The sequence below is a fragment of the Scyliorhinus canicula genome, chromosome 7, assembly GCF_902713615.1.
Source record: "Scyliorhinus canicula chromosome 7, sScyCan1.1, whole genome shotgun sequence".
In the NCBI taxonomy this organism is placed as follows: Eukaryota; Metazoa; Chordata; class Chondrichthyes; order Carcharhiniformes; family Scyliorhinidae; genus Scyliorhinus; species Scyliorhinus canicula.
Genome location: NC_052152.1, coordinates 207,297,178 through 207,321,213, shown reverse-complemented (window position 1 = coordinate 207,321,213; position 24,036 = coordinate 207,297,178). Strand labels below are relative to the sequence as shown.

Genomic DNA, 24,036 nt, shown 5'->3' with positions numbered 1-24,036 from the left:
GTTCAGATGCGGTATGGGCTTTTCGATTGTGAAACCCCTGTCCTTACACGAGCACTTTCCAACCAGGATTGGATTGAGCAGGAGGAACTCTCGCTCTTCCCTCACGCAGTAACATTGCGACCGGTATACGTCACACCCCAGGCTTGACAGTCCAGGGCATTACTGCACTGCACTGTTTGAGCTGTACTCTTTAGGTTCCATCTATCCTCTGTGAGATATGTAAAAGATCATAAGACCATAAGACATAGGAGCAGAATTGGGCCACTCGGCCCATCGAGTCTGCTCCGCCATTCAATCATGGCTGATATTTTTCTCATCCCATTTCTCCTGCCTGCTCCCCATAACCCCTGATCCCCTTATTAATCAAGAGCCTATCTATCTCTGTCTTATAGACACAGTGATTTGGCCTCCACAGCCTCCTGAGACAAAGAGTTCCACAGATTCACCACCCTCTGACTGAAGAAATTCCTCCTCATCTGTTTTAAAGAATCGTCCCTTTAGTCTGAGATGGTGTCCTCTGGTTCTAGTTTTTCCTACAAGTGGAAACATCCTCTCCACGTCCACTCTATCCAGGCCTCGCAGTAACTTGTAAGTTTCAATAAGATCCCCCTGCTCATCCTTCTAAATTCCAACGAGTACAGACCCAGAGTCCTCAAACATTCCCGAGGAAGAGAAGGAGTATTCTCCCAAGTATCATGGGGTTAATGTTTAATCCCTCAACAAACATCATTAACACAGTTAATGCAGGCATTTATCGTAGTGCGATTTGTGGGAGCTTGCTTTGCAGAAATTGTTTGCTCTGTTTCCTACATCACTGTACTAACTACCCTTCATAAAATGCTGAATTGCTTTGAAGCGTTTTGGGACAGACTGAAATTATGAAAGTTGCTTTATAAATGCCAGCCTTTTTCTTTCTCTCCATGTCTCATGTGTCACCTCCTTGAATCTCACTTCACAGTTCCAGCCGTGTGTCTTGCTTCTTCCTCTCTCACTCCCTCTATCTCCTCGCTGTGCCCGCTGCCTTTCAGGAGCTGATCACTGCCTGGTACATCGGTTTTCTCTGCCTCATTCTCGCCTCCTTCCTGGTCTACCTTGCTGAGAAAGATGACAATAAAGAGTTTGCGACGTATGCAGATGCCCTTTGGTGGGGGCTGGTGAGTAGCTCAATTCTGTCAAATAAGGAATGCACAAGGTTCTGAAAATTCATCTGAATCGACTGAATGTTCCGGAAGACAGTTCCTGGGTCAGTGTGTCCGGGTCAGTGTGTCCCCGGGTCAGTGGGTCCCCGGGTCAGTGGGTCCCCGGTCAGTGGGTGCCGGTCAGTGGGTGTCGGTCAGTGGGTCCCCGGTCAGTGGGTCCCCGGTCAGTGGGGCCCCGGTCAGTGGGGCCCCGGTCAGTGGGTCCCCGGTCAGTGGGTCCCCGGTCAGTGGGTCCCCGGTCAGTGGGTGCCGGTCAGTGGGTCCCCGGTCAGTGGGTCGCCGGTCAGTGGGTCCCCGGGTCAGTGGGTGCCGGTCAGTGGGTCCCCGGTCAGTGGGTCCCCGGGTCAGTGGGTCCCCGGGTCAGTGGGTCCCCGGTCAGTGGGTGCCGGTCAGTGGGTCCCCGGTCAGTGGGTGCCGGTCAGTGGGTCCCCGGTCAGTGGGTCCCCGGTCAGTGGGTCCCCGGTCAGTGGGTCCCCGGTCAGTGGGTCCCAGGTCAGTGGGTCCCCGGTCAGTGGGTCCCCGGTCAGTGGGTCCCCGGTCAGTGGGTCCCCGGTCAGTGGGTGCCGGTCAGTGGGTCCCCGGTCAGTGGGTCCCCGGTCAGTGGGTCCCCGGTCAGTGGGTGCCGGTCAGTGGGTCCCCGGTCAGTGGGTCCCCGGGTCAGTGGGTCCCCGGGTCAGTGGGTCCCCGGTCAGTGGGTCCCTGGGTCAGTGGGTCCCCGGTCAGTGGGTCCCCGGTCAGTGGGTGCCGGTCAGTGGGTCCCCGGTCAGTGGGTCCCCGGTCAGTGGGTCCCCGGTCAGTGGGTCCCCGGTCAGTGGGTGCCCGGTCAGTGGGTCCCCGGTCAGTGGGTGCCGGTCAGTGGGAGCCGGTCAGTGGGTCCCCGGTCAGTGGGTGTCGGTCAGTGGGAGCCGGTCAGTGGGTCCCCGGTCAGTGGGTGCCGGTCAGTGGGTCCCCGGTCAGTGGGTGCCGGTCAGTGGGTCCCCGGTCAGTGGGTCCCCGGTCAGTGGGTCCCCGGTCAGTGGGTCCCCGGTCAGTGGGTGCTGGTCAGTGGGTCTCCGGTCAGTGGGTCCCCGGTCAGTGGGTCCCCGGTCAGTGGGTCCCCGGTCAGTGGGTCCCCGGTCAGTGGGTCCCCGGTCAGTGGGAGCCGGTCAGTGGGAGCCGGTCAGTGGGTCCCCGGTCAGTGGGTCCCCGGTCAGTGGGTCCCCGGTCAGTGGGTGCCCGGTCAGTGGGTCCCCGGTCAGTGGGTGCCGGTCAGTGGGTCCCCGGTCAGTGGGTGCCGGTCTGTGGGTCCCCGGTCAGTGGGTCCCCGGTCAGTGGGTGCCGGTCAGTGGGTCCCCGGTCAGTGGGTGCCCGGTCAGTGGGTCCCCGGTCAGTGGGTCCCCGGTCAGTGGGTCCCCGGTCAGTGGGTCCCCGGTCAGTGGGTGCTGGTCAGTGGGCCCCCGGTCAGTGGGTCCCCGGTCAGTGGGTCCCCGGTCAGTGGGTCCCCGGTCAGTGGGTCCCCGGTCAGTGGGAGCCGGTCAGTGGGTCCCCGGTCAGTGGGTGCTGGTCAGTGGGTCCCCGGTCAGTGGGTCCCCGGTCAGTGGGTCCCCGGTCAGTGGGGGTCGGTCAGTGGGTCCCCGGTCAGTGGGTGTCGGTCAGTGGGTCCCCGGTCAGTGGGTGCCGGTCAGTGGGTCCCCAGTCAGTGGGTCCCCGGTCAGTGGGTCCCCGGTCAGTGGGTGCCAGTCAGTGGGTCCCCGGTCAGTGGGTCCCCGGTCAGTGGGTCCCCGGGTCAGTGGGTCCCCGGTCAGTGGGTCCCCGGTCAGTGGGTCCCCGGGTCAGTGGGTCCCCGGTCAGTGGGTCCCCGGTCAGTGGGTCCCCGGGTCAGTGGGTCCCCGGTCAGTGGGTCCCCGGTCAGTGGGTCCCCGGGTTAGTGGGTCCCCGGTCAGTGGGTGCCGGTCAGTGGGGCCCCGGTCAGTGGGGCCCCGGTCAGTGGGTGCCGGTCAGTGGGTCCCCGGTCAGTGGGTGCCGGTCAGTGGGTGCCGGTCAGTGGGTCCCCGGTCAGTGGGTCCCCGGTCAGTGGGTGCCGGTCAGTGGGTCCCTGGTCAGTGGGTCCCCGGTCAGTGGGCCCCCGGTCAGTGGGTGCCGGTCAGTGGGTGTTGGTCAGTGGGTGCCCGGTCAGTGGGTGACGGTCAGTGGGTCCCCGGTCAGTGGGTCCCCGGTCAGTGGGTGTCGGTCAGTGGGTCCCGGGTCAGTGGGTGCCGGTCAGTGGGTCCCCGGTCAGTGGGTCCCCGGTCAGTGGGTGCCGGTCAGTGGGTGCCGGTCAGTGGGTGCCGGTCAGTGGGTCCCCGGTCAGTGGGTCCCCGGTCAGTGGGTCCCCGGTCAGTGGGTCCCCGGTCAGTGGGTCCCCGGTCAGTGGGTCCCCGGTCAGTGGGTTCCCGGTCAGTGGGTCCCCGGTCAGTGGGTCCCCGGTCAGTGGGTGTCGGTCAGTGGGTGCCGGTCAGTGGGTGCCGGTCAGTGGGCCCCCGGTCAGTGGGTTCCCGGTCAGTGGGTCCCCGGTCAGTGGGAGCCGGTCAGTGGGTCCCCGGTCAGTGGGTGCTGGTCAGTGGGTCCCCGGTCAGTGGGTCCCCGGTCAGTGGGTCCCCGGTCAGTGGGGTCGGTCAGTGGGTCCCCGGTCAGTGGGTGTCGGTCAGTGGGTCCCCGGTCAGTGGGTGCCGGTCAGTGGGTCCCCAGTCAGTGGGTCCCCGGTCAGTGGGTCCCCGGTCAGTGGGTGCCAGTCAGTGGGTCCCGGTCAGTGGGTCCCCGGGTCAGTGGGTCCCCGGTCAGTGGGTCCCCGGTCAGTGGGTGCCAGTCAGTGGGTCCCCGGTCAGTGGGTCCCCGGTCAGTGGGTGCCAGTCAGTGGGCCCCCGGTCAGTGGGTCCCCGGTCAGTGGGTCCCCGGTCAGTGGGTGCCAGTCAGTGGGTCCCCGGTCAGTGGGTCCCCGGTCAGTGGGTGCCAGTCAGTGGGCCCCCGGTCAGTGGGTTCCCGGTCAGTGGGTCCCCGGTCAGTGGGTCCCCGGTCAGTGGGTTCCCGGTCAGTGGGTCCCCGGTCAGTGGGTGTCGGTCAGTGGGTCCCCGGTCAGTGGGTCCCCGGTCAGTGGGTCCCCGGTCAGTGGGTCCCCGGTCAGTGGGTGCTGGTCAGTGGGTCCCCGGTCAGTGGGTCCCCGGTCAGTGTGTCCCCGGGTCAGTGGGTCCCCGGTCAGTGGGTCCCCGGGTCAGTGGGTCCCCGGTCAGTGGGTCCCCGGTCAGTGGGTCCCCGGTCAGTGGGTCCCCGGTCAGTGGGTCCCCGGGTCAGTGGGTCCCCGGTCAGTGGGTGCCAGTCAGTGGGTCCCCGGTCAGTGGGTGCCGGTCAGTGGGTCCCCGGTCAGTGGGTCCCCGGTCAGTGGGTCCCCGGTCAGTGGGACCCCGGTCAGTGGGTCCCCGGTCAGTGGGTCCCCGGTCAGTGGGTCCCCGGTCAGTGGGTGCCGGTCAGTGGGTCCCCGGTCAGTGGGTCCCCGGTCAGTGGGTCCCCGGTCAGTGGGTCCCCGGTCAGTGGGTCCCCGGTCAGTGGGTCCCCGGTCAGTGGGTCCCCGGTCAGTGGGTGCTGGTCAGTGGGTCCCCGGTCAGTGGGTCCCCGGGTCAGTGGGTCCCCGGTCAGTGGGTGTCGGTCAGTGGGTCCCCGGTCAGTGGGTCCCCGGTCAGTGGGTGTCGGTCAGTGGGTCCCCGGTCAGTGGGTCCCCGGTCAGTGGGTGCCGGTCAGTGGGTGCCGGTCAGTGGGTCCCCGGTCAGTGGGTCCCCGGTCAGTGGGTCCCCGGTCAGTGGGTGCCGGTCAGTGGGTCCCCGGTCAGTGGGTCCCCGGTCAGTGGGTGCTGGTCAGTGGGTCCCCGGTCAGTGGGTGCCGGTCAGTGGGTCCCCGGTCAGTGGGTCCCCGGTCAGTGGGTCCCCGGTCAGTGGGTCCCCGGTCAGTGGGTCCCCGGGTCAGTGGGTCCCCGGGTCAGTGGGTCCCCGGGTCAGTGGGTGTCGGTCAGTGGGTCCCCGGTCAGTGGGTCCCCGGTCAGTGGGTGCCGGTCAGTGGGTGCTGGTCAGTGGGTGCTGGTCAGTGGGTGCTGGTCAGTGGTGCTGGTCAGTGGGTGGTGGCTCATGGGTGACGGTCAGTGGGTCCCAGGGTCAGTGGGTCCCCGGTCATGGGTCCTCCGGTCAGTGTGTCCCGGTCATGGGTCCCCCGGGTTAGTGGGTCCCCGGTCAGTGGTGCCGGTCAGTGGGGCCCCGGTTCAGTGGGTCCCCGGTCAGATTGGTCCCCGGTCAGTGGGTCCCCGGGTCGTGGGGTGCTTGGTCAGTGGGTGCCGGTCAGTGGGTCCGGTCAGTTGGGTGCCGGTCAGTGGGGTGCCGTCATAGTGGTCCCCGGGTCAGTGGGTCCCGTTCGTGGGTCCACCGGTCAGTGGGGGCTGGTCAGTGGGTGCCGGTCAGTGGGTCCCCGGTCAGTGGGTCCCCGGTCAGTGGGTGGCGGTCAGTGGGTGCCGGTCAGTGGGTCCCCGGTCAGTGGGTCCCCGGGTCAGTGGGTGCCGGTCAGTGGGTCCCCGGTCAGTGGGTCCCCGGTCAGTGGGTGCTGGTCAGTGGGTCCCCGGTCAGTGGGTCCCCGGTCAGTGGGTCCCCTGACAGTGGGTCCCTGGTCAGTGGGTGCTGGTCAGTGGGTCCCCGGTCAGTGGGTGCTGGTCAGTGGGTCCCCGGTCAGTGGGTCCCCGGTCAGTGGGTCCCCGGTCAGTGGGTCCCCGGTCAGTGGGTCCCCGGACAGTGGGTCCCTGGTCAGTGGGTCCCCGGTCAGTGGGTCCCCGGTCAGTGGGTGCTGGTCAGTGGGTCCCCGGTCAGTGGGTCCCAGGTCAGTGGGTCCCCAGTCAGTGGGTCCCCGGTCAGTGGGTCCCCGGTCAGTGGGTCCCCGGTCAGTGGGTCCCCGGTCAGTGGGCCCCCGGTCAGCGGGTCCCCGGTCAGTGGGTCCCCAGTCAGTGGGTCCCCGGTCAGTGGGTCCCGGTCAGTGGGTCCCCGGTCAGTGGGTGCTGGTCAGTGGGTCCCCGGTCAGTGGGTGCCGGTCAGTGGGTGCCGGTCAGTGGGTCGCCGGTCAGTGGGTCCCCGGTCAGTGGGTGCCGGTCAGTGGGTCCCGGTCACTGGATCCCCGGTCAGTGGGTGCCGGTCAGTGGGTGCTGGTCAGTGGGTCCCCGGTCAGTGGGTCCCCGGTCAGTGGGTGCTGGTCAGTGGGTGCCGGTCAGTGGGTGCCAGTCAGTGGGTCCCCATTCAGTGGGTCCCCGGTCAGTGGGTGCCGGTCAGTGGGTGCCCGGTCAGTGGGTCCCCGGGTCAGTGGGTCCCCGGTCAGTGGGTGACGGTCAGTGGGTCCCCGGTCAGTGGGTCCCCGGTCAGTGGGTCCCCTGTCAGTGGGTCCCCGGTCAGTGGGTCCCCGGTCAGTGGGTCCCCGGTCAGTGGGTGCTGGTCAGTGGGTCCCCGGTCAGTGGGTCCCCGGTCAGTGGGTCCCCGGTCAGTGGGTGCCGGTCAGTGGGTGACGGTCAGTGGGTGACGGTCAGTGGGTCCCCGGTCAGTGGGTGCCGGTCAGTGGGTGCCGGTCAGTGGGTCCCCGGTCAGTGGGTCCCCGGTCAGTGGGTCCCCGGTCAGTGGGTCCCCCGTCAGTGGGTTCCCGGTCAGTGGGTCCCCGGTCAGTGGGTCCCCGGTCAGTGGGTGCCAGTCAGTGGGTGCCGGTCAGTGGGCCCCCGGTCAGTGGGTTCCCGGTCAGTGGGTCCCCGGTCAGTGGGTCCCCGGTCAGTGGGTCCCCGGTCAGTGGGTCCCCGGTCAGTGGGTCCCCGGGTCAGTGGGTCCCCGGTCAGTGGGTCCCCGGTCAGTGGGTGCCAGTCAGTGGGTCCCCGGTCAGTGGGTCCCCGGTCAGTGGGTGCCAGTCAGTGGTCCCCCGGTCAGTGGGTTCCCGGTCAGTGGGTCCCCGGTCAGTGGGTCCCCGGTCAGTGGGTTCCCGGTCAGTGGGTCCCCGGTCAGTGGGTCCCCGGTCAGTGGGTGTCGGTCAGTGGGTCCCCGGTCAGTGGGTCCCCGGTCAGTGGGTCCCCGGTCAGTGGGTCCCCGGTCAGTGGGTGCTGGTCAGTGGGTCCCCGGTCAGTGGGTCCCCGGTCAGTGTGTCCCCGGGTCAGTGGGTCCCTGGTCAGTGGGTCCCCGGGTCAGTGGGTCCCCGGTCAGTGGGTCCCCGGTCAGTGGGTCCCCGGTCAGTGGGTCCCCGGTCAGTGGGTCCCCGGGTCAGTGGGTCCCCGGTCAGTGGGTGCCAGTCAGTGGGTCCCCGGTCAGTGGGTGCCGGTCAGTGGGTCCCCGGTCAGTGGGTCCCCGGTCAGTGGGTCCCCGGGTCAGTGGGTCCCCGGTCAGTGGGTGCCAGTCAGTGGGTCCCCGGTCAGTGGGTGCCGGTCAGTGGGTCCCCGGTCAGTGGGTCCCCGGTCAGTGGGTCCCCGGTCAGTGGGACCCCGGTCAGTGGGTCCCCGGTCAGTGGGTCCCCGGTCAGTGGGTCCCCGGTCAGTGGGTGCCGGTCAGTGGGTCCCCGGTCAGTGGGTCCCCGGTCAGTGGGTCCCCGGTCAGTGGGACCCCGGTCAGTGGGTCCCCGGTCAGTGGGTCCCCGGTCAGTGGGTCCCCGGTCAGTGGGTGCTGGTCAGTGGGTGCCGGTCAGTGGGTCCCCGGTCAGTGGGTCCCCGGTCAGTGGGTCCCCGGTCAGTGGGTCCCCGGTCAGTGGGTGCTGGTCAGTGGGTCCCCGGTCAGTGGGTCCCCGGGTCAGTGGGTCCCCGGTCAGTGGGTGTCGGTCAGTGGGTCCCCGGTCAGTGGGTCCCCGGTCAGTGGGTGTCGGTCAGTGGGTCCCCGGTCAGTGGGTGCCCGGTCAGTGGGTGCCCGGTCAGTGGGTCCCCGGTCAGTGGGTGCTGGTCAGTGGGTCCCCGGTCAGTCGGTGCCGGTCAGTGGGTCCCCGGTCAGTGGGTGCTGGTCAGTGGGTCCCCGGTCAGTGGGTGCCGGTCAGTGGGTCCCCGGTCAGTGGGCCCCCGGTCAGTGGGTTCCCGGTCAGTGGGTGCCGGTCAGTGGGTCCCCGGTCAGTGGGTCCCCGGTCAGTGTGTCCCCGGTCAGTGGGTCCCCGGTCAGTGGGTCCCCGGTCAGTGGGTCCCCGGTCAGTGGGTGCCGGTCAGTGGGTCCCCGGTCAGTGGGTGCTGGTCAGTGGGTGCCGGTCAGTGGGTCCCCGGTCAGTGGGTCCCCGGTCAGTGGGTGCTGGTCAGTGGGTCCCCGGTCAGTGGGTGCTGGTCAGTGGGTGCCGGTCAGTGGGTCCCCGGGTCAGTGGGTCCCCGGTCAGTGGGTCCCCGGTCAGTGGGTCCCCGGTCAGTGGGTGCCGGTCAGTGGGTCCCCGGTCAGTGGGTCCCCGGTCAGTGGGTCCCCGGTCAGTGGGTCCCCGGTCAGTGGGTCCCCGGGTCAGTGGGTGTCGGTCAGTGGGTCCCCGGTCAGTGGGTCCCCGGTCAGTGGGTGCCGGTCAGTGGGTGCTGGTCAGTGGGTGCTGGTCAGTGGGTGCTGGTCAGTGGGTGCTGGTCAGTGGGTGCTGGTCAGTGGGTGACGGTCAGTGGGTCCCCGGGTCAGTGGGTCCCCGGTCAGTGGGTCCCCGGTCAGTGGGTCCCCGGGTCAGTGGGTGCTGGTCAGTGGGTGCCGGTCAGTGGGTGCCGGTCAGTGGGTCCCCGGGTCAGTGGGTGCTGCTCAGTGGGTCCCCGGTCAGTGGGAGCCGGTCAGTGGGTCCCCGGGTCAGTGGGTCCCCGGTCAGTGGGTCCACGGGTCAGTGGGTGCTGGTCAGTGGGTCCCCGGTCAGTGGGTGCTGGTCAGTGGGTGCCGGTCAGTGGGTCCCCGGGTCAGTGGGTCCCCGGTCAGTGGGTCCCCGGTCAGTGGGTGCTGGTCAGTGGGTCCCCGGTCAGTGGGTCCCCGGGTCAGTGGGTCCCCGGGTCAGTGGGTCCCCGGGTTAGTGGGTCCCCGGTCAGTGGGTGCCGGTCAGTGGGTCCCCGGTCAGTGGGTCCCCGGGTCAGTGGGTGCCGGTCAGTGGGTGCCGGTCAGTGGGTCCCCGGTCAGTGGGGTGCCGGTCAGTGGGACCCCGGTCAGTGGGTCCCCGGTCAGTGGGTCCCCGGTCAGTGGGTCCCCGGTCAGTGGGTGCTGGTCAGTGGGTCCCCGGTCAGTGGGTCCCCGGTCAGTGGGTCCCCGGGTCAGTGGGTCCCCGGTCAGTGGGTCCCCGGTCAGTGGGTCCCCGGTCAGTGGGTCCCTGGTCAGTGGGTCCCCGGTCAGTGGGTCCCCGGTCAGTGGGTCCCCGGTCAGTGGGTCCCCGGTCAGTGGGTCCCCGGTCAGTGGGTGCTGGTCAGTGGGTCCCCGGGTCAGTGGGTCGCCGGTCAGTGGGTCCCCGGTCAGTGGGTGCCGGTCAGTGGGGCCCCGGTCAGTGGGTCCCCGGGTCAGTGGGTCCCCGGTCAGTGGGTCCCCGGTCAGTGGGTCCCGGGTCAGTGGGTCCCCGGTCAGTGGGTCCCCGGGTCAGTGGGTGCCGGTCAGTGGGGCCCCGGTCAGTGGGTCCCCGGGTCAGTGGGTCCCCGGTCAGTGGGTCCCCGGTCAGTGGGTCCCGGGTCAGTGGGTCCCCGGTCAGTGGGTCCCCGGGTCAGTGGGTGCCAGTCAGTGGGTCCCCGGTCAGTGGGTGTCGGTCAGTGGGTCCCCGGTCAGTGGGTGCCGGTCAGTGGGTCCCCGGTCAGTGGGTCCCCGGTCAGTGGGTGCCGGTCAGTGGGTCCCCGGTCAGTGGGTCCCCGGTCAGTGGGTCCCCGGGTCAGTGGGTCCCCGGTCAGTGGGTCCCCGGTCAGTGGGTGCCAGTCAGTGGGTCCCCGGTCAGTGGGTCCCCGGTCAGTGGGTCCCCGGTCAGTGGGTCCCCGGTCAGTGGGTGCCGGTCAGTGGGTGCCAGTCAGTGGGTCCCCGGTCAGTGGGTCCCCGGTCAGTGGGTCCCCGGTCAGTGGGTGCCGGTCAGTGGGGCCCCGGTCAGTGGGGCCCCGGTCAGTGGGTCCCCGGTCAGTGGGTCCCCGGTCAGTGGGTGCTGGTCAGTGGGTCCCCGGTCAGTGGGTCCCCGGTCAGTGGGTCCCCGGTCAGTGGGTGCCGGTCAGTGGGTCCCCGGTCAGTGTGTCCCCGGTCAGTGGGTGCCGGTCAGTGGGACCCCGGTCAGTGGGTCCCCGGGTCAGTGGGTCCCCGGTCAGTGGGTCCCCGGGTCAGTGGGTGCCAGTCAGTGGGTCCCCGGTCAGTGGGTCCCCGGTCAGTGGGTCCCCGGTCAGTGGGTCCCCGGTCAGTGGGTCCCCGGTCAGTGGGTGCTGGTCAGTGGGTGCTGGTCAGTGGGTGCTGGTCAGTGGGTGACGGTCAGTGGGTCCCCGGGTCAGTGGGTCCCCGGTCAGTGGGTCCCCGGGTCAGTGGGTGCTGGTCAGTGGGTCCCCGGGTCAGTGGGTCCCCGGTCAGTGGGTCGCCGGTCAGTGGGTCCCCGGTCAGTGGGTCCCCGGTCAGTGGGTCCCCGGTCAGTGGGTCCCCGGTCAGTGGGTCCCCGGTCAGTGGGTTCCCAGTCAGTGGGTGCCGGTCAGTGGGTCCCCGGTCAGTGGGTCCCCGGTCAGTGGGTCCCCGGTCAGTGGGTCCCCGGTCAGTGGGTGCCGGTCAGTGGGTCCCCGGTCAGTGGGTCCCCGGTCAGTGGGTCCCCGGTCAGTGGGTCCCCGGTCAGTGGGTGCCGGTCAGTGGGTCCCCGGACAGTGGGTCCCTGGTCAGTGGGTCCCCGGTCAGTGGGTCCCGGTCAGTGGGTCCCCGGTCAGTGGGTGCCGGTCAGTGGGTCCCCGGTCAGTGGGTGCCCGGTCAGTGGGTGCCGGTCAGTGGGTGTCGGTCAGTGGGTCCCCGGTCAGTGGGTCCCCGGTCAGTGGGTCCCCGGTCAGTGGGTGCCAGTCAGTGGGTCCCCGGTCAGTGGGGCCCCGGTCAGTGGGTCGCCGGTCAGTGGGTCCCCGGTCAGTGGGTCCCCGGTCAGTGGGTCCCCGGTCAGTGGGTTCCCGGTCAGTGGGTCCCCGGTCAGTGGGTGCTGGTCAGTGGGTCCCCAGTCAGTGGGTCCCCGGTCAGTGGGTCCCCGGTCAGTGGGTGCCGGTCAGTGGGTCCCCGGTCAGTGAGTGCCGGTCAGTGGGTGCCGGTCAGTGGGTCCCCGGTCAGTGGGTGCTGGTCAGTGGGTGCCGGTCAGTGGGTCCCCGGTCAGTGGATCCCCGGTCAGTGGGTGCCGGTCAGTGGGTCCCCGGTCAGTGGGTCCCCGGTCAGTGGGTGCTGGTCAGTGGGTGCCGGTCAGTGGGTGCCAGTCAGTGGGTCCCCGGTCAGTGGGTCCCCGGTCAGTGGGTCCCCGGTCAGTGGGTCCCCGGTCAGTGGGTCCCCGGTCAGTGGGTGCCGGTCAGTGGGTCCCCGGGTCAGTGGGTCCCCGGTCAGTGGGTGACGGTCAGTGGGTCCCCGGTCAGTGGGTCCCCGGTCAGTGGGTCCCCGGTCAGTGGGTCCCCGGTCAGTGGGTGCTGGTCAGTGGGTCCCGGTCAGTGGGTTCCCGGTCCGTGGGTCCCCGGTCAGTGGGTCCCCGGTCAGTGGGTGCTGGTCAGTGGGTCCCCGGTCAGTGGGTGCTGGTCAGTGGGTGCCGGTCAGTGGGTCCCCGGTCAGTGGGTTCCCGGTCCGTGGGTCCCCGGTCAGTGGGTCCCCGGTCAGTGGGTGCCGGTCCGTGGGTCCCCGGTCAGTGGGTCCCCGGTCAGTGGGTGCTGGTCAGTGGGTCCCCGGTCAGTGGGTGCCAGTCAGTGGGTCCCCGGTCAGTGGGTCCCCGGTCAGTGGGTGCTGGTCAGTGGGTCCCCGGTCAGTGGGTCCCCGGTCAGTGGGTCCCCGGTCAGTGGGTCCCCGGTCAGTGGGTGCTGGTCAGTGGGTGCCAGTCAGTGGGTCCCCGGGTCAGTGGGTGCCGGTCAGTGGGTCCCCGGTCAGTGGGTGCTGGTCAGCGGGTGCCGGTCAGTGGGTGCCGGTCAGTGGGTCCCCGGTCAGTGGGTGACGGTCAGTGGGTGCTGGTCAGTGGGTGCTGGTCAGTGGGTCCCCGGTCAGTGGGTGCCGGTCAGTGGTTCCCGGTCAGTGGGTGCCAGTCAGTGGGTCCCCGGTCAGTGGGTGCCGGTCAGTGGTTGCTGGTCAGTGGGTGCTGGTCAGTGGGTGCTGGTCAGCGGGTGCCGATCAGTGGGTGCTGGTCAGCGTGTGCCGATCCTGACTCAACAGCTTGATTGTCTTTTTTATGATATTAGTTTATCTCCACAGATCACGCTGACAACCATCGGATACGGTGACAAGTTTCCAATCACATGGAATGGGCGACTCCTGGCTGCCACCTTTACTCTCATTGGGGTCTCTTTCTTTGCTCTGCCGGCGGTGAGTATACACTGGGGTCCCACACCCAAAATCAACTGGATCCCAAGCCTCTGGCCTCAATCCTGAGCCCCTCCATTCAGGACAAGGACAGCAGGGACATGGACATCACACATTCCCCTCCAAACCTGTCCGGCCATTCGGGAGTCCTTTCATTATCACTGGGTCCAAATTTGAGGGAGGAATAAGAAATGGAATGAATAGAAATGAAAGATAGAAGAAGTGAATGGAGAGATAGTGAGAATGTAACAGCCTCACTGGTATCAGTTCGTTCGAGTGGGGGTGAGAGCGAAGTTTTTGGAGTTGATTGTGTAACATTTTAGGAACTCTGAAATGCAATTGTTTCTGATTGGATTTGACTGTCGGGGGAAACCTGGGTGTGTGACTCACAGGACTTAAAAATATTGAAATAAATTACAGGGCACGATTTAACGGGAAAAGTTCTCAGTGTCATAACGGGCGTGACTTCCCGTGTGCTTCCCAATAGCCGAGCTGGCGAGACCGGGGCCCGTATTTACCGGCACTGAGTGCTGGAAATGATCCCCCCCACGAGCTTCCCAGAGGAACTGGCTGCCCCACCGGCTGATTGCCTGGACCACACCGACAGCTCCCAGCTAACAACGGGGAGCTGCTCATAAACGCTCCCTCCGAACTCACTCCCAGGCATCACACCACCATGGCCCCACATAGACCTGCTCCATGCTACGGGGATGCCGATTTGGCCAGGCTGGTGGACGTGAGAAGGGACCTCACCTTCTCCCGAGGTTCCTACGCTGGGATCCGAGCACCAGCTACTGGGCCACCAGAGGCAAAAGGGGTAGCATCTGACAAGTTACTGCCTCCAGGCATTAAACATTAAACAATAAACAGTATAACAGCAAACACATGGCTTCCAGACATTAACCATTGAACAGTCAACAGTACAATAAAGACACCAACAATCAGCGAATGTATGTCTCCAAGACCTTCAGCAAGTCGCTCAGTTGAACTGGGCCGTCACCCTTCAGCACCGGCAGCAGGTCACCTGACTTCCTCCCTTTTCTTGCCCCAGGCCACAGAAGCAAAAGAGGCAGTAACAAGCAAACACACAGCTTCCAGACATCAAACAACAATACAGTAAAGTTACCAGCCTGGTCCAAAGAGGTTCTTCAATACCTTCAGCAAGTTGCTCAGTCGAATTGGTCTACCACACCTTCCTCTTCTCCAGCACTGGGAGGAACACATTCCTCTCCATCCCCTGCTTTGCTCCAGGCCACAGAATCACACACAAGCAAAAGAGACGGCAGCAAACAAACACACAGACTCCAGGCAGCTGCAGCAGCGTTCGGGTACCCCGCAACCCCCCCCCAACCCCCCCAACCCCCCCCCGCAACCCCTTCGCAACCCCCCCCCCAACCCCCAACCCCCAACCCCCCAGCTCCCAGCAGCAGACCCTTAGAGGCAGGAATAATCATACCAGAAAGTCACACTGAAAGCCAGCACAGCAGAGTAGTGAGAGAGCACCCCACCACCCACCCCCTCTTCAGACTGGTGGTAGGTCAGCTCACGTCCTCCCTTTTCTGTATTCTGGACCATCGGAGCAGGCGAGGCAGCAACAAAACAGACACGAGGCCTTCAGGCATTGCAGCCAGAAACATTAGCAACCAGCAAACATGACCTGCAGCCACTTGAAAATCTTTTGTTTAGAACATAGAACGTAGAACAGTACAGCACAGAACAGGCCCTTCGGCCCTCGATGTTGTGCCGAGCCATGATCACCCTACTCAAATCCACGTATCCACCCTATATCCGTAACCCAACAACCCCCCCCCCAACCTTACTTTTTGGACACTACGGGCAATTTAGCATGGCCAATCCACCTAACCCGCACATCTTTGGACTGTGGGAGGAAACCGGAGCACCCGGAGGAAACCCACGCACACACGGGGAGGACGTGCAGACTCCGCACAGACAGTGACCCAGCCGGGAATCGAACCTGGGACCCTGGAGCTGTGAAGCATTTATGCTAACCACCATGCTACCATGCTGCCCAATAGACAATCTACAGTACTGTAATACAAAATATAAAACTGCTTAACAGTATCACATTATATCACATTAACCGTCAAGGAAAAGGCACCTATTCGCTACAGAATATCGGTACAAACACAAAGCTACAACAGTGTATTTATACAATGAAAGCCAGATGCACACACAGATTCCTGCCATTGAATATTGAACAGTCAATACAACAAAGGCACCAGCAAGATGCAAGAGAAGTTCTTCATACCTCCGTCAGGCTGCTCAGTTGAATCGGGCAGACACCCTCCCCTTTGTCAGCACTGTTCAGTACCTTCCTTACTCCAGGCTGGAGAAGCAAAAGAGGCTGCAGCAAACAGACACAGATTCCAGGGAGCTACAACAGCATTTGGGACCCTCCCCCTCTGGCAGCTCCCAGCAGCAGACTCTCATAGGCAGGTGCAATTGTTACCAGAAAGTCACGCTAACATAGAGCACAACAGAAGCGTGAAAGGGCACCTCTTCCCCTTATTCAGACTGGTAGTAGGCCTGCTTACATCCCTTCATTGCCGTAATCCAGGCCACAGAGGCAGAGGAGGCAGCAGCAAACAAACACCAGGCCTGCAGGCACTGTGCAGCCACAAGCAGGAGCACACTGAAAACACAACCTGCAGACACTAGAGAGCTGTGAAGTGCTCACAAAGCTAAAAATGGCAATTCCTGATGAGCAATAGACTTCAGCTGTGAAGCTAGAGGCTGCTCACAGTCAGAGGGAGTTAGTGACCTTCACCATACAACCACAAACAGGGCTCTGTCCTGGAAGTGTTTGGTGGGGCAGACCGGCAGCATCTGTAGTTGCCCTTGTTATGAACATAGAACATAGAAAAATACAGCACAGAACGGGCCCTTCGGCCCACGATGTTGTGCCGAACCTTTGTCCTAGATTAATCATAGATTATCATAGAATTTACAGTGCAGAAGGAGGCCACTCGGCCCATCGAGTCTGCACCGGCTCTTGGAAAGAGCACCCTACCCGAGGTCAGCACCTCCACCCTATCCCCATAATCCAGTAATCCCACCCAACACTAAGGGCAATTTTGGACACTAAGGGCAATTTATCATGGCCAATCCACCTAACCTGCACATCTTTGGACTGTGGGAGGAAACCGGAGCACCCGGAGGAAACCCACGCACACACGGGGAGGATGTGCAGACTCCGCACAGACAGTGACCCAAACCTGGAATTGAATCTGGGACCCTGGAGCTGTGAAGCAATTGTGCTAACCACCATGCTACCGTGCTGCCCTTAAGAACAAATTAATCTACACTCCATTATTCTACCATAATCCATGTACCTATCCAATAGCCGCTTGAAGGTCCCTAATGTTTCTGACTCAACTACTTCCACAGGCAGTGCATTCCATGCCCCCACTACTCTCTGGGTAAAGAAGCTACCTCTGACATCCCCCCTATATCTTCCACCATTCACCTTAAATTTATGTCCCCTTGTAATGGTTTGTTCCACCCGGGGAAAAAGTCTCTGACTGTCTACTCGATGGGTATGCACAATATTGGAGGATGGCCTGTAGGACCAGCAGGCGCTGAACCCCTCACCCCCCCCAGCTCAGGGGTGACCCCTGACCAATAGAGCCCAACCCCAGACCAGGACCACCCCCCCTGAAGAGATCCCCCACCCCCACCTGGGTACTGGTGTGGCGGCTCCAGTGCTCTTGGGTTGCACAACCGAATATTAAAATGGCTCCTCACCTCCTCCCATCCCTTCAGCACCCATTGCACTAGGTTCCTGATTTTGAATAGGAGTGTTAAACGGTACCCGCGCAGCCTCTCGCTGGGGAGCTGGTTAGTTCCTGGGAGGTCATTTTAGATTGGGCTTCCATCTCGTTAATGAGATGGAGATTGGTCTCAATTGGGCAGCACGGTGGCAGAGTGGGTTAGCCCTGCTGCCTCACTGCTCCGAGGTCCCAGGTTCGATCCCAGTTCTGGGTCACTGTCCGTGTGGAGTTTGCACATTCTCCCTGTGTCTGCATGGGTTTCACCCCCACAACCCAAAGAGAAAGGACATACTGGCACTGGAGGGTGTGCAGAGGAGATTCACTAGGTTAATCCCAGAGCTGAGGGGTTGGATTATGAGGAGAGGTTGAGTAGATTGGGACTGTATTCGTCAGAATTTAGAAGGACGAGGGGGGTTCTTATAGAAACATATAAAACTATGAAGGGAATAGATAGGATAGATGTGGGCAGGTTGTTTCCACTGGTGGGTGAAAGCAGAACGAGGGGGAATAGCCTCAAAATAAGGGGAAGTAGATTTAGGACTGAGTTTAGGAGGAACTTCTTCACCCAAAGGGTTGTGAATCTATGGAATTCCTTGCCCAGTGAAGCAGTTGAGGCTCCTTCATTAAATGTTTTTAAGATAAAGATAGATAGTTTTTTGAAGAATAAAGGGATTAAGGGTTATGGTGTTCGGGCGGGAAAGTGGAGCTGAGTCCACAAAAAATCAGCCATGATCTCATTGAATGGTGGAGCAGGCTCGAGGGGCCAGATGGCCGACTCCTGCTCCTAGTTCTTATGTTCTTATTTGCAGGCTTGGTGGATTGGCCACGCTAAATTGCTCCTTAATTGAAATAAAAATTCAATTGAGTACACTAAATTAAAAAAAAAAATTAATTGGTCTCAATTGGTGTTTCACCACATCTGGGCGGGATCCGGAACCGGCAACGGGAGCGAGCCGGTTAGATCGTGAACCGATTAGCACCGGCGCGGATCCGGATTTTGGACTGTCCTGCGATTTAATCGGAGTGCCCGGATCTGTGCCAGGCGCCACAAGCCTGTTAAATCTTTTCCCAGTACATTAGGGTTTTGACTCACCAAAATCAGAATTCTGGGCATCCAGTTGACAGCCCCGGGTGTATATCACAAAACCTCATTCACGCTTTACAGTTGTCAACATTCATTGTGCCCCAGTCTATGATGAAGGAGATTTGCCATTTAAGGGATGTCAAAACTTTTGACGTGGTTGGTGATGTTTCCCGGGCTCATTCTGCACTAACGCCAGTCTATACTTTTAGGGAGCTAGGATGGAAGCTCAGAGCGAGAACAAACAGAGTTGTTATCTCTGGGTTGTTGCCCGTGCCACGTGATAGTGAGATGAGGAATAGGGAGAGAGAGCAATTAAACACGTGGCTACAGGGATGGTGCAGGCGGGAGGGATTCAGATTTCTGGATAACTGGGGCTCTTTCTGGGGAAGGTGGGACCTCTATAGACAGGATGGTCTACATCTGAACCTGAGGGGCACCAATATCCTGGGGGGGAGATTTGTTAGTGCTCTTTGGGGGGGTTTAAACTAATTCAGCAGGGGCATGGGAACCTGGATTGTATTTTTGGGGTACGGGAGATTGAGAGTATAGAGGTCAGGAGCACAGATTTGACTTCGCAGGAGGGTGCCAGTGTTCAGGTAGGTGGTTTGAAGTGTGTCTACTTCAATGCCAGGAGTATACGAAATAAGGTAGGGGAACTGGCAGCATGGGTTGGTACCTGGGACTTCGATGTTGTGGCCATTTCAGAGACATGGATAGAGCAGGGACAGGAATGGTTGTTGCAGGTTCCGGGGTTTAGGTGTTTTAGTAAGCTCAGAGAAGGGGGCAAAAGAGGGGGAGGTGTGGTGCTGCTAGTCAAGGACAGTATTACGGTGGCGGAAAGGATGCTAGATGGGGACTCTTCTTCTGAGGTAGTATGGGCTGAGGTTAGAAACAGGAAAGGAGAGGTCACCCTGTTGGGAGTTTTCTATAGGCCACCTAATAGTTCTAGGGATGTAGAGGAAAGGATGGCGAAGATGATTCTGGAAAAGAGCGAAAGTAACAGGGTAGTTGTTATGGGAGACTTTAACTTTCCAAATATTGACTGGAAAAGATATAGTTTGAGTACATTAGATGGGTCGTTCTTTGTACAATGTGTGCAGGAGGGTTTCCTGACACAATATGTTGACAGGCCAACAAGAGGCGAGGCCACATTGGATTTGGTTTTGGGTAATGAACCAGGCCAGGTGTTAGATCTGGAGGTAGGTGAGCACTTTGGAAACAGTGACCACAATTCGGTGACCTTTACGTTAGTGATGGAAAGGGATAAGTATACCCCGCAGGGCAAGAGTTATAGCTGGGGGAAGGGCAATTATGATGCCATTAGACATGACTTAGGATGTGTTGGTTGGAGAAGTAGGCTGCAAGGATTGGGCACACTGGATATGTGGAGCTTGTTCAAGGAACAGCTATTGGATGTTCTTGATAAGTACGTACCAGTCAGGCAGGGAGGAAGGGGTCGAGCGAGGGAACCGTGGTTTACCAAAGAAGTGGAATCTCTTGTTAAGAGGAAGAAGGAGGCCTATGTGAAGATGAGGCATGAAGTTTCAGCTGGGGCGCTTGATAGTTACAAGGAAGCGAGGAAGGATCTAAAGAGAGAGCTGAGACGAGCAAGGAGGGGACATGAGAAGTCTTTGGCAGGTAGGATCAAGGAAAACCCAAAAGCTTTCTATAGGTATGTCAGGAATAAAAGAATGACTAGGGTAAGAGTAGGGCCAGTCAAGGACAGTGGTGGGAAGTTGTGTGTGGAGGCTGAGGAAATAAGCGAGATACTAAACGAATACTTTTCGTCAGTATTCACTCAAGAAAAAGATAATATTGTGGAGGAGAATGCTGAGACCCAGGCTATTAGAATAGATGGCATTGAGGTGCGTAGGGAAGAAGTGTTGGCAATTCTGGACAAGGTGAAAATAGATAAGTCCCCGGGGCCGGATGGGATTTATCCTAGGATTCTCTGGGAAGCCAGGGAAGAGATTGCTGAGCCTTTGGCTTTGATTTTTAGGTCATCATTGGCTACAGGAATAGTGCCAGAGGACTGGAGGATAGCAAATGTGGTCCCTTTGTTCAAGAAGGGGAGTAGAGATAACCCCGGTAACTATAGGCCGGTGAGCCTAACGTCTGTGGTGGGTAAGGTCTTGGAGAGGATTATAAAGATACGATTTATAATCATCTAGATAGGAATAATATGATTAGGGATGGTCAGCATGGTTTTGTGAAGGGTAGGTCATGCCTCACAAACCAGAGAGTGGTAGTTGATGGGAAATGTTCAGAATGGAGTTCAGTTACGAGTGGCGTACCACAAGGATCTGTTCTGGGGCCGTTGCTGTTTGTCATTTTTATAAATGACCTAGAGGAGGGCGCAGAAGGATGGGTGAGTAAATTTGCAGACGACACTAAAGTCGGTGGAGTTGTAGACAGTGCGGAAGGATGTTGCAGGTTACAGAGGGACATAGATAAGCTGCAGAGCTGGGCTGAGAGGTGGCAAATGGAGTTTAATGTGGAGAAGTGTGAGGTGATTCACTTTGGAAAGAATAACAGGAATGCGGAATATTTGGCTAATGGTAAAATTCTTGGTAGTGTGGATGAGCAGAGGGATCTCGGTGTCCATGTACATAGATCCCTGAAAGTTGCCACCCAGGTTGATAGGGTTGTGAAGAAGGCCTATGGTGTGTTGGCCTTTATTGGTAGAGGGATTGAGTTCCGGAGCCATGAGGTCATGTTGCAGTTGTACAAAACTCTAGTACGGCCGCATTTGGAGTATTGCGTACAGTTCTGGTCGCCTCATTATAGGAAGGACGTGGAAGCTTTGGTACGGGTGCAGAGGAGATTTACCAGGATGTTGCCTGGTATAGAGGGAAAATCTTATGAGGAAAGGCTGATGGACTTGAGGTTGTTTTCATTAGAGAGAAGAAGGTTAAGAGGTGACTTAATAGAGGCATACAAAATGATCAGAGGGTTAGATAGGGTGGACAGCGAGAGCCTTCTCCCGCGGATGGGGGTGGCTAGCACGAGCGGACATAGCCTTAAATTGAGGGGTAATAGATATAGGACAGAGGTCAGAGGTGGGTTTTTTACGCAAAGAGTGGTGAGGCCGTGGAATGCCCTACCTGCAACAGTAGTGAACTCGCCAACATTGAGGGCATTTAAAAGTTTATTGGATAAGCATATGGATGATAAGGGCATAGTGTAGGTTAGATGGCCTTTAGTTTTTTTTTCCATGTCGGTGCAACATCGAGGGCCGAAGGGCCTGTACTGCGCTGTATCGTTCTATGTTATACACCTGGTAAACTTCCTCATTGAGATATGAACATATGGACATACAAACTGGAAGCAGAAGAAGGCCATTTCACCCATCCAACCTGCTCCACCGTCCGATGGGTTCAAGGCTGATCCGATTGTGGCCTCGTCCTGCTAACCTTTGACTCCCTTGCTTTTCAAGAATCTGTTTACCTCTGCTGAGAATTATTCATTGACCCTCCGCTGCTCTTTGGGAAAGAGGGATCCATACATCCACCTCCCTCTGAGAGAAAATAATTCTCATCTCTGTCTTAAATGGAAAACTTTTATCTGTCCGTGGTTCTAGTCTCTCCCACAAGGGGAGCATCCTCTCAGCAGTCACCCTGTCAAGGACCTTGGCCAGGATTCTCCAGCGGTGGATTGGAGAATCAGCGGCGGGGGGGGGGGGAGAATCGCGGTACACCACTCCGACGCCATGCTGCCGTTTCGGTTAAGGGCCGTTGAAAGTGGCCTCCGCGGTGATTCTCTGCGCTCGACGGGCCGAGTGCCCACCAAGTGTGATCGAGTCCCGCTGGCGTAGGTTACGTATGGTCCCACTCGGCGGGGCCTCGGAGTTCTGGCTGCGGGGGCCATCCTGGTGGGGGGGAGATCCGACTCTGGGGGGGGGGGGGGGCTTCCACGGTGGCCAGGCCCACGATAGGGGCCTACCGATCGGCGGGCAGGTTAATTCCAGGGGGGAAGGGGCTATGTTCCTCCACACCGGCCCCCTGTAGGGCTCCGCCATGTTGCCGGGGGCTGGCGCGGAGACGGCAACCCACCCACGTGCATGCACGGACCCGCGCCAGCCATGTCGCGCCGGCTTTCGAGCGCACAGCACTCCAGCACCTTACTAGCCCCCAAAGAAGGGTGAATGCCTGGGCCTGGAGACCCGTTGATGCTGGCATCGCTCTCGCCGGTTTTGACGCCGGTGTCAACACTTGGCTGGGAGTTCGGAGGATCCCGGCCCTTGTATGTTTCAAAAAGAACAATCTCTGATTAAGATGAACTTGGTTGATCAGATTGACAGGCTCATCTCCTGAGCCCACACGGGCTCTGCCAGTGAACGTCACTGAATATCTCAGTCGCAGGCCTAACGTGAAGCACTTATCCTCAAAGGTAGAGGTCCTTACAGTTGGGCCTTTGTCATTAGCTCCTCGCTAAGCTTCCAGGTCCAGTCATAGAAACATAGGAGCAGGAGGAAGTCATTCAGCCTGTCCAGCTCGTCCAGCATTCAGTGAGATCATGGTTGACCTGTACCGCAACTCCATTCACCCTCCTCAGTTTCTTTTCCCGTAATGCTCTCGCCCAACAAAAGTCTCATCAACTTTGGTCTTGAAATTGGAAAACATGGAGGCGGTCTTTCTGATGCTTCTGTCTTGTGTTATCCAGGGAATTCTTGGCTCCGGCTTTGCTCTGAAGGTTCAGGAGCAACATCGGCAGAAACACTTCGAGAAACGACGGAATCCTGCCGCTGGACTCATCCAGGTAACACAGACTGAACTCCATGGTTACTGGGGAAAGGTGAAAGGGCACTGGGCGGGAGGGGCTCAGGACCAGCAGTGCATCAAGAAATAACATCGAGAATTAATTGAGAATTTTCGCTGAGTGAATACACATGACACGTAAGGGTTGGAGAACCATTTTGAATGCTTAACTTTCTATCCTTCAGTTTGATAGGCGGATTGTTGAGCCTATTTTGGTTATTGCACAGGTTCAAACCCCCAGTTTGAACAGAGAACTTCTTGAGTCTTGCTTGGCAGCAGGTGAATTGCAGAATTGGCCGTGGCTTCACCCGGGGAAGGAGTTAGAAGGCAAATACGTAAAATTCTGATGCATCTGAAGAATAATCTAATCCTTCTGTTTGGATGACCCACACACAGGCTTCCTGGCGATATTACTCGACCAGCCTCTGTCGGACAGACCTTCAAGCTACTTGGCAATGCTTTGAGCAGACATCGACAGTCCCAATGTACAGGTAGGTGCGGAGACAGTTCCTCCCCTTCCCCGACACCAAGACCAGATTTGGTTCTATAATTTAATTTTATTTATTTATTTAATTTGAAATTTCTTTTATTTCCTTCCATTTTAGTTCAGTTCCGCACAAGTTTGTTTTTGCTCCATCTCTTCACTGTAGTGTCAATGCCGTTGTCATGCAGGTACGTGTTTCCATAGAAACGTGGATTCCCTGCACGAGGCTGTATGATAAGTGGCACTCGGACAAGTAGGTATATTTTGTGTGTCTGTGTCGCCGTGCGTTGTGTGTGTGGCTTTGAATAGAAAAATCCCTTTGCTAGAAAAACCCCTTGGACCACACAAATACCTTCTGTACATCACAAGCAACAGCGTCAACACACAAACAAAGTGATTGTAATACCTTCCTGCCCCCGCCCCCCAGAGGAGGTTAAGATGAAACAGATTGTTGAGGGGTTGATAGGGTAGGTGCCGAGAAAATGTTTCACCTGGTTGTGAAATCGAGAGCACGAGTCTTTATAATCTCAGAATAAGGGGTCGGCCATTTAAGGCTGGGGATGAGAATTTGTTTTCACTCAAATGTCAGTGATTCTTTAGAATTCTCTATCCCCGAGGATTGTGGATGTTGTTACTGAGTATATATCAAGGTGGAAATTGGTCGACCTTCGGGGAGTAAGGGAATAAAGGGATCTGGGAATAGTGTAGGAGCTGGGAGTTGAGATGAATGATCAAGATCTTATGAAATGGGACTGAATGACCTGCTCTTGTCCCTGTTCCTCATATTTTTTTAAATTCCTGATGAGATCCACCACCCATCACCTTAAATTACATGGAAACATTAAACCCGGGTGGGTCGCCCAAAGCCGGGCAGGCTCCTGATTTACTGTGAACGTTGCAGCCTGATGATGTCACGACACCGGAATTCTGTTTAAACTAAAGAAAATATTTGGCAGCCTCCCTCAAACCCAACAATGGAGAGAGTTGGTGGAGAGAGGCCAGAATGGATCATGCCAAGTATATAAATCACATTTTTTTTGAAGGATTCTTTATGGGCCAAAGAGGAGATATCTCTGGTCAGACATATTCCTGGAGGTTTCATTGCAAGGCCAGCACTCCCCCCCCCCCCCCCCCCCCCCCCCCCCCCTCCCCCCCCCCCCCCGCCCACCACCACCACCCACACAGTCAAATTACCAATTCTTCCATCTCCTCCTCCATTTGATTTTATGAGCAAATACTTTCATATAATTTGTCCCTGTGCCTCTCTGTGG

The 24,036-nt window shown here is 59.6% G+C and overlaps 1 protein-coding gene across 1 annotated transcript in view; it reads left to right on the top strand.

Moving 5' to 3' along the window:
- The window catches only part of LOC119969753 (potassium voltage-gated channel subfamily KQT member 2), a 218,063-nt gene that overhangs the window by 131,770 nt on the left and 62,257 nt on the right, over positions 1 to 24,036 (top strand). The window contains exons 5-8 of the mRNA XM_038803799.1: positions 1,029 to 1,154; positions 12,542 to 12,652; positions 22,187 to 22,282; positions 22,678 to 22,772. Coding sequence (XP_038659727.1) covers positions 1,029 to 1,154; positions 12,542 to 12,652; positions 22,187 to 22,282; positions 22,678 to 22,772 — 428 coding nt within the window. The remainder of the gene's footprint in view (positions 1 to 1,028; positions 1,155 to 12,541; positions 12,653 to 22,186; positions 22,283 to 22,677; positions 22,773 to 24,036) is intronic.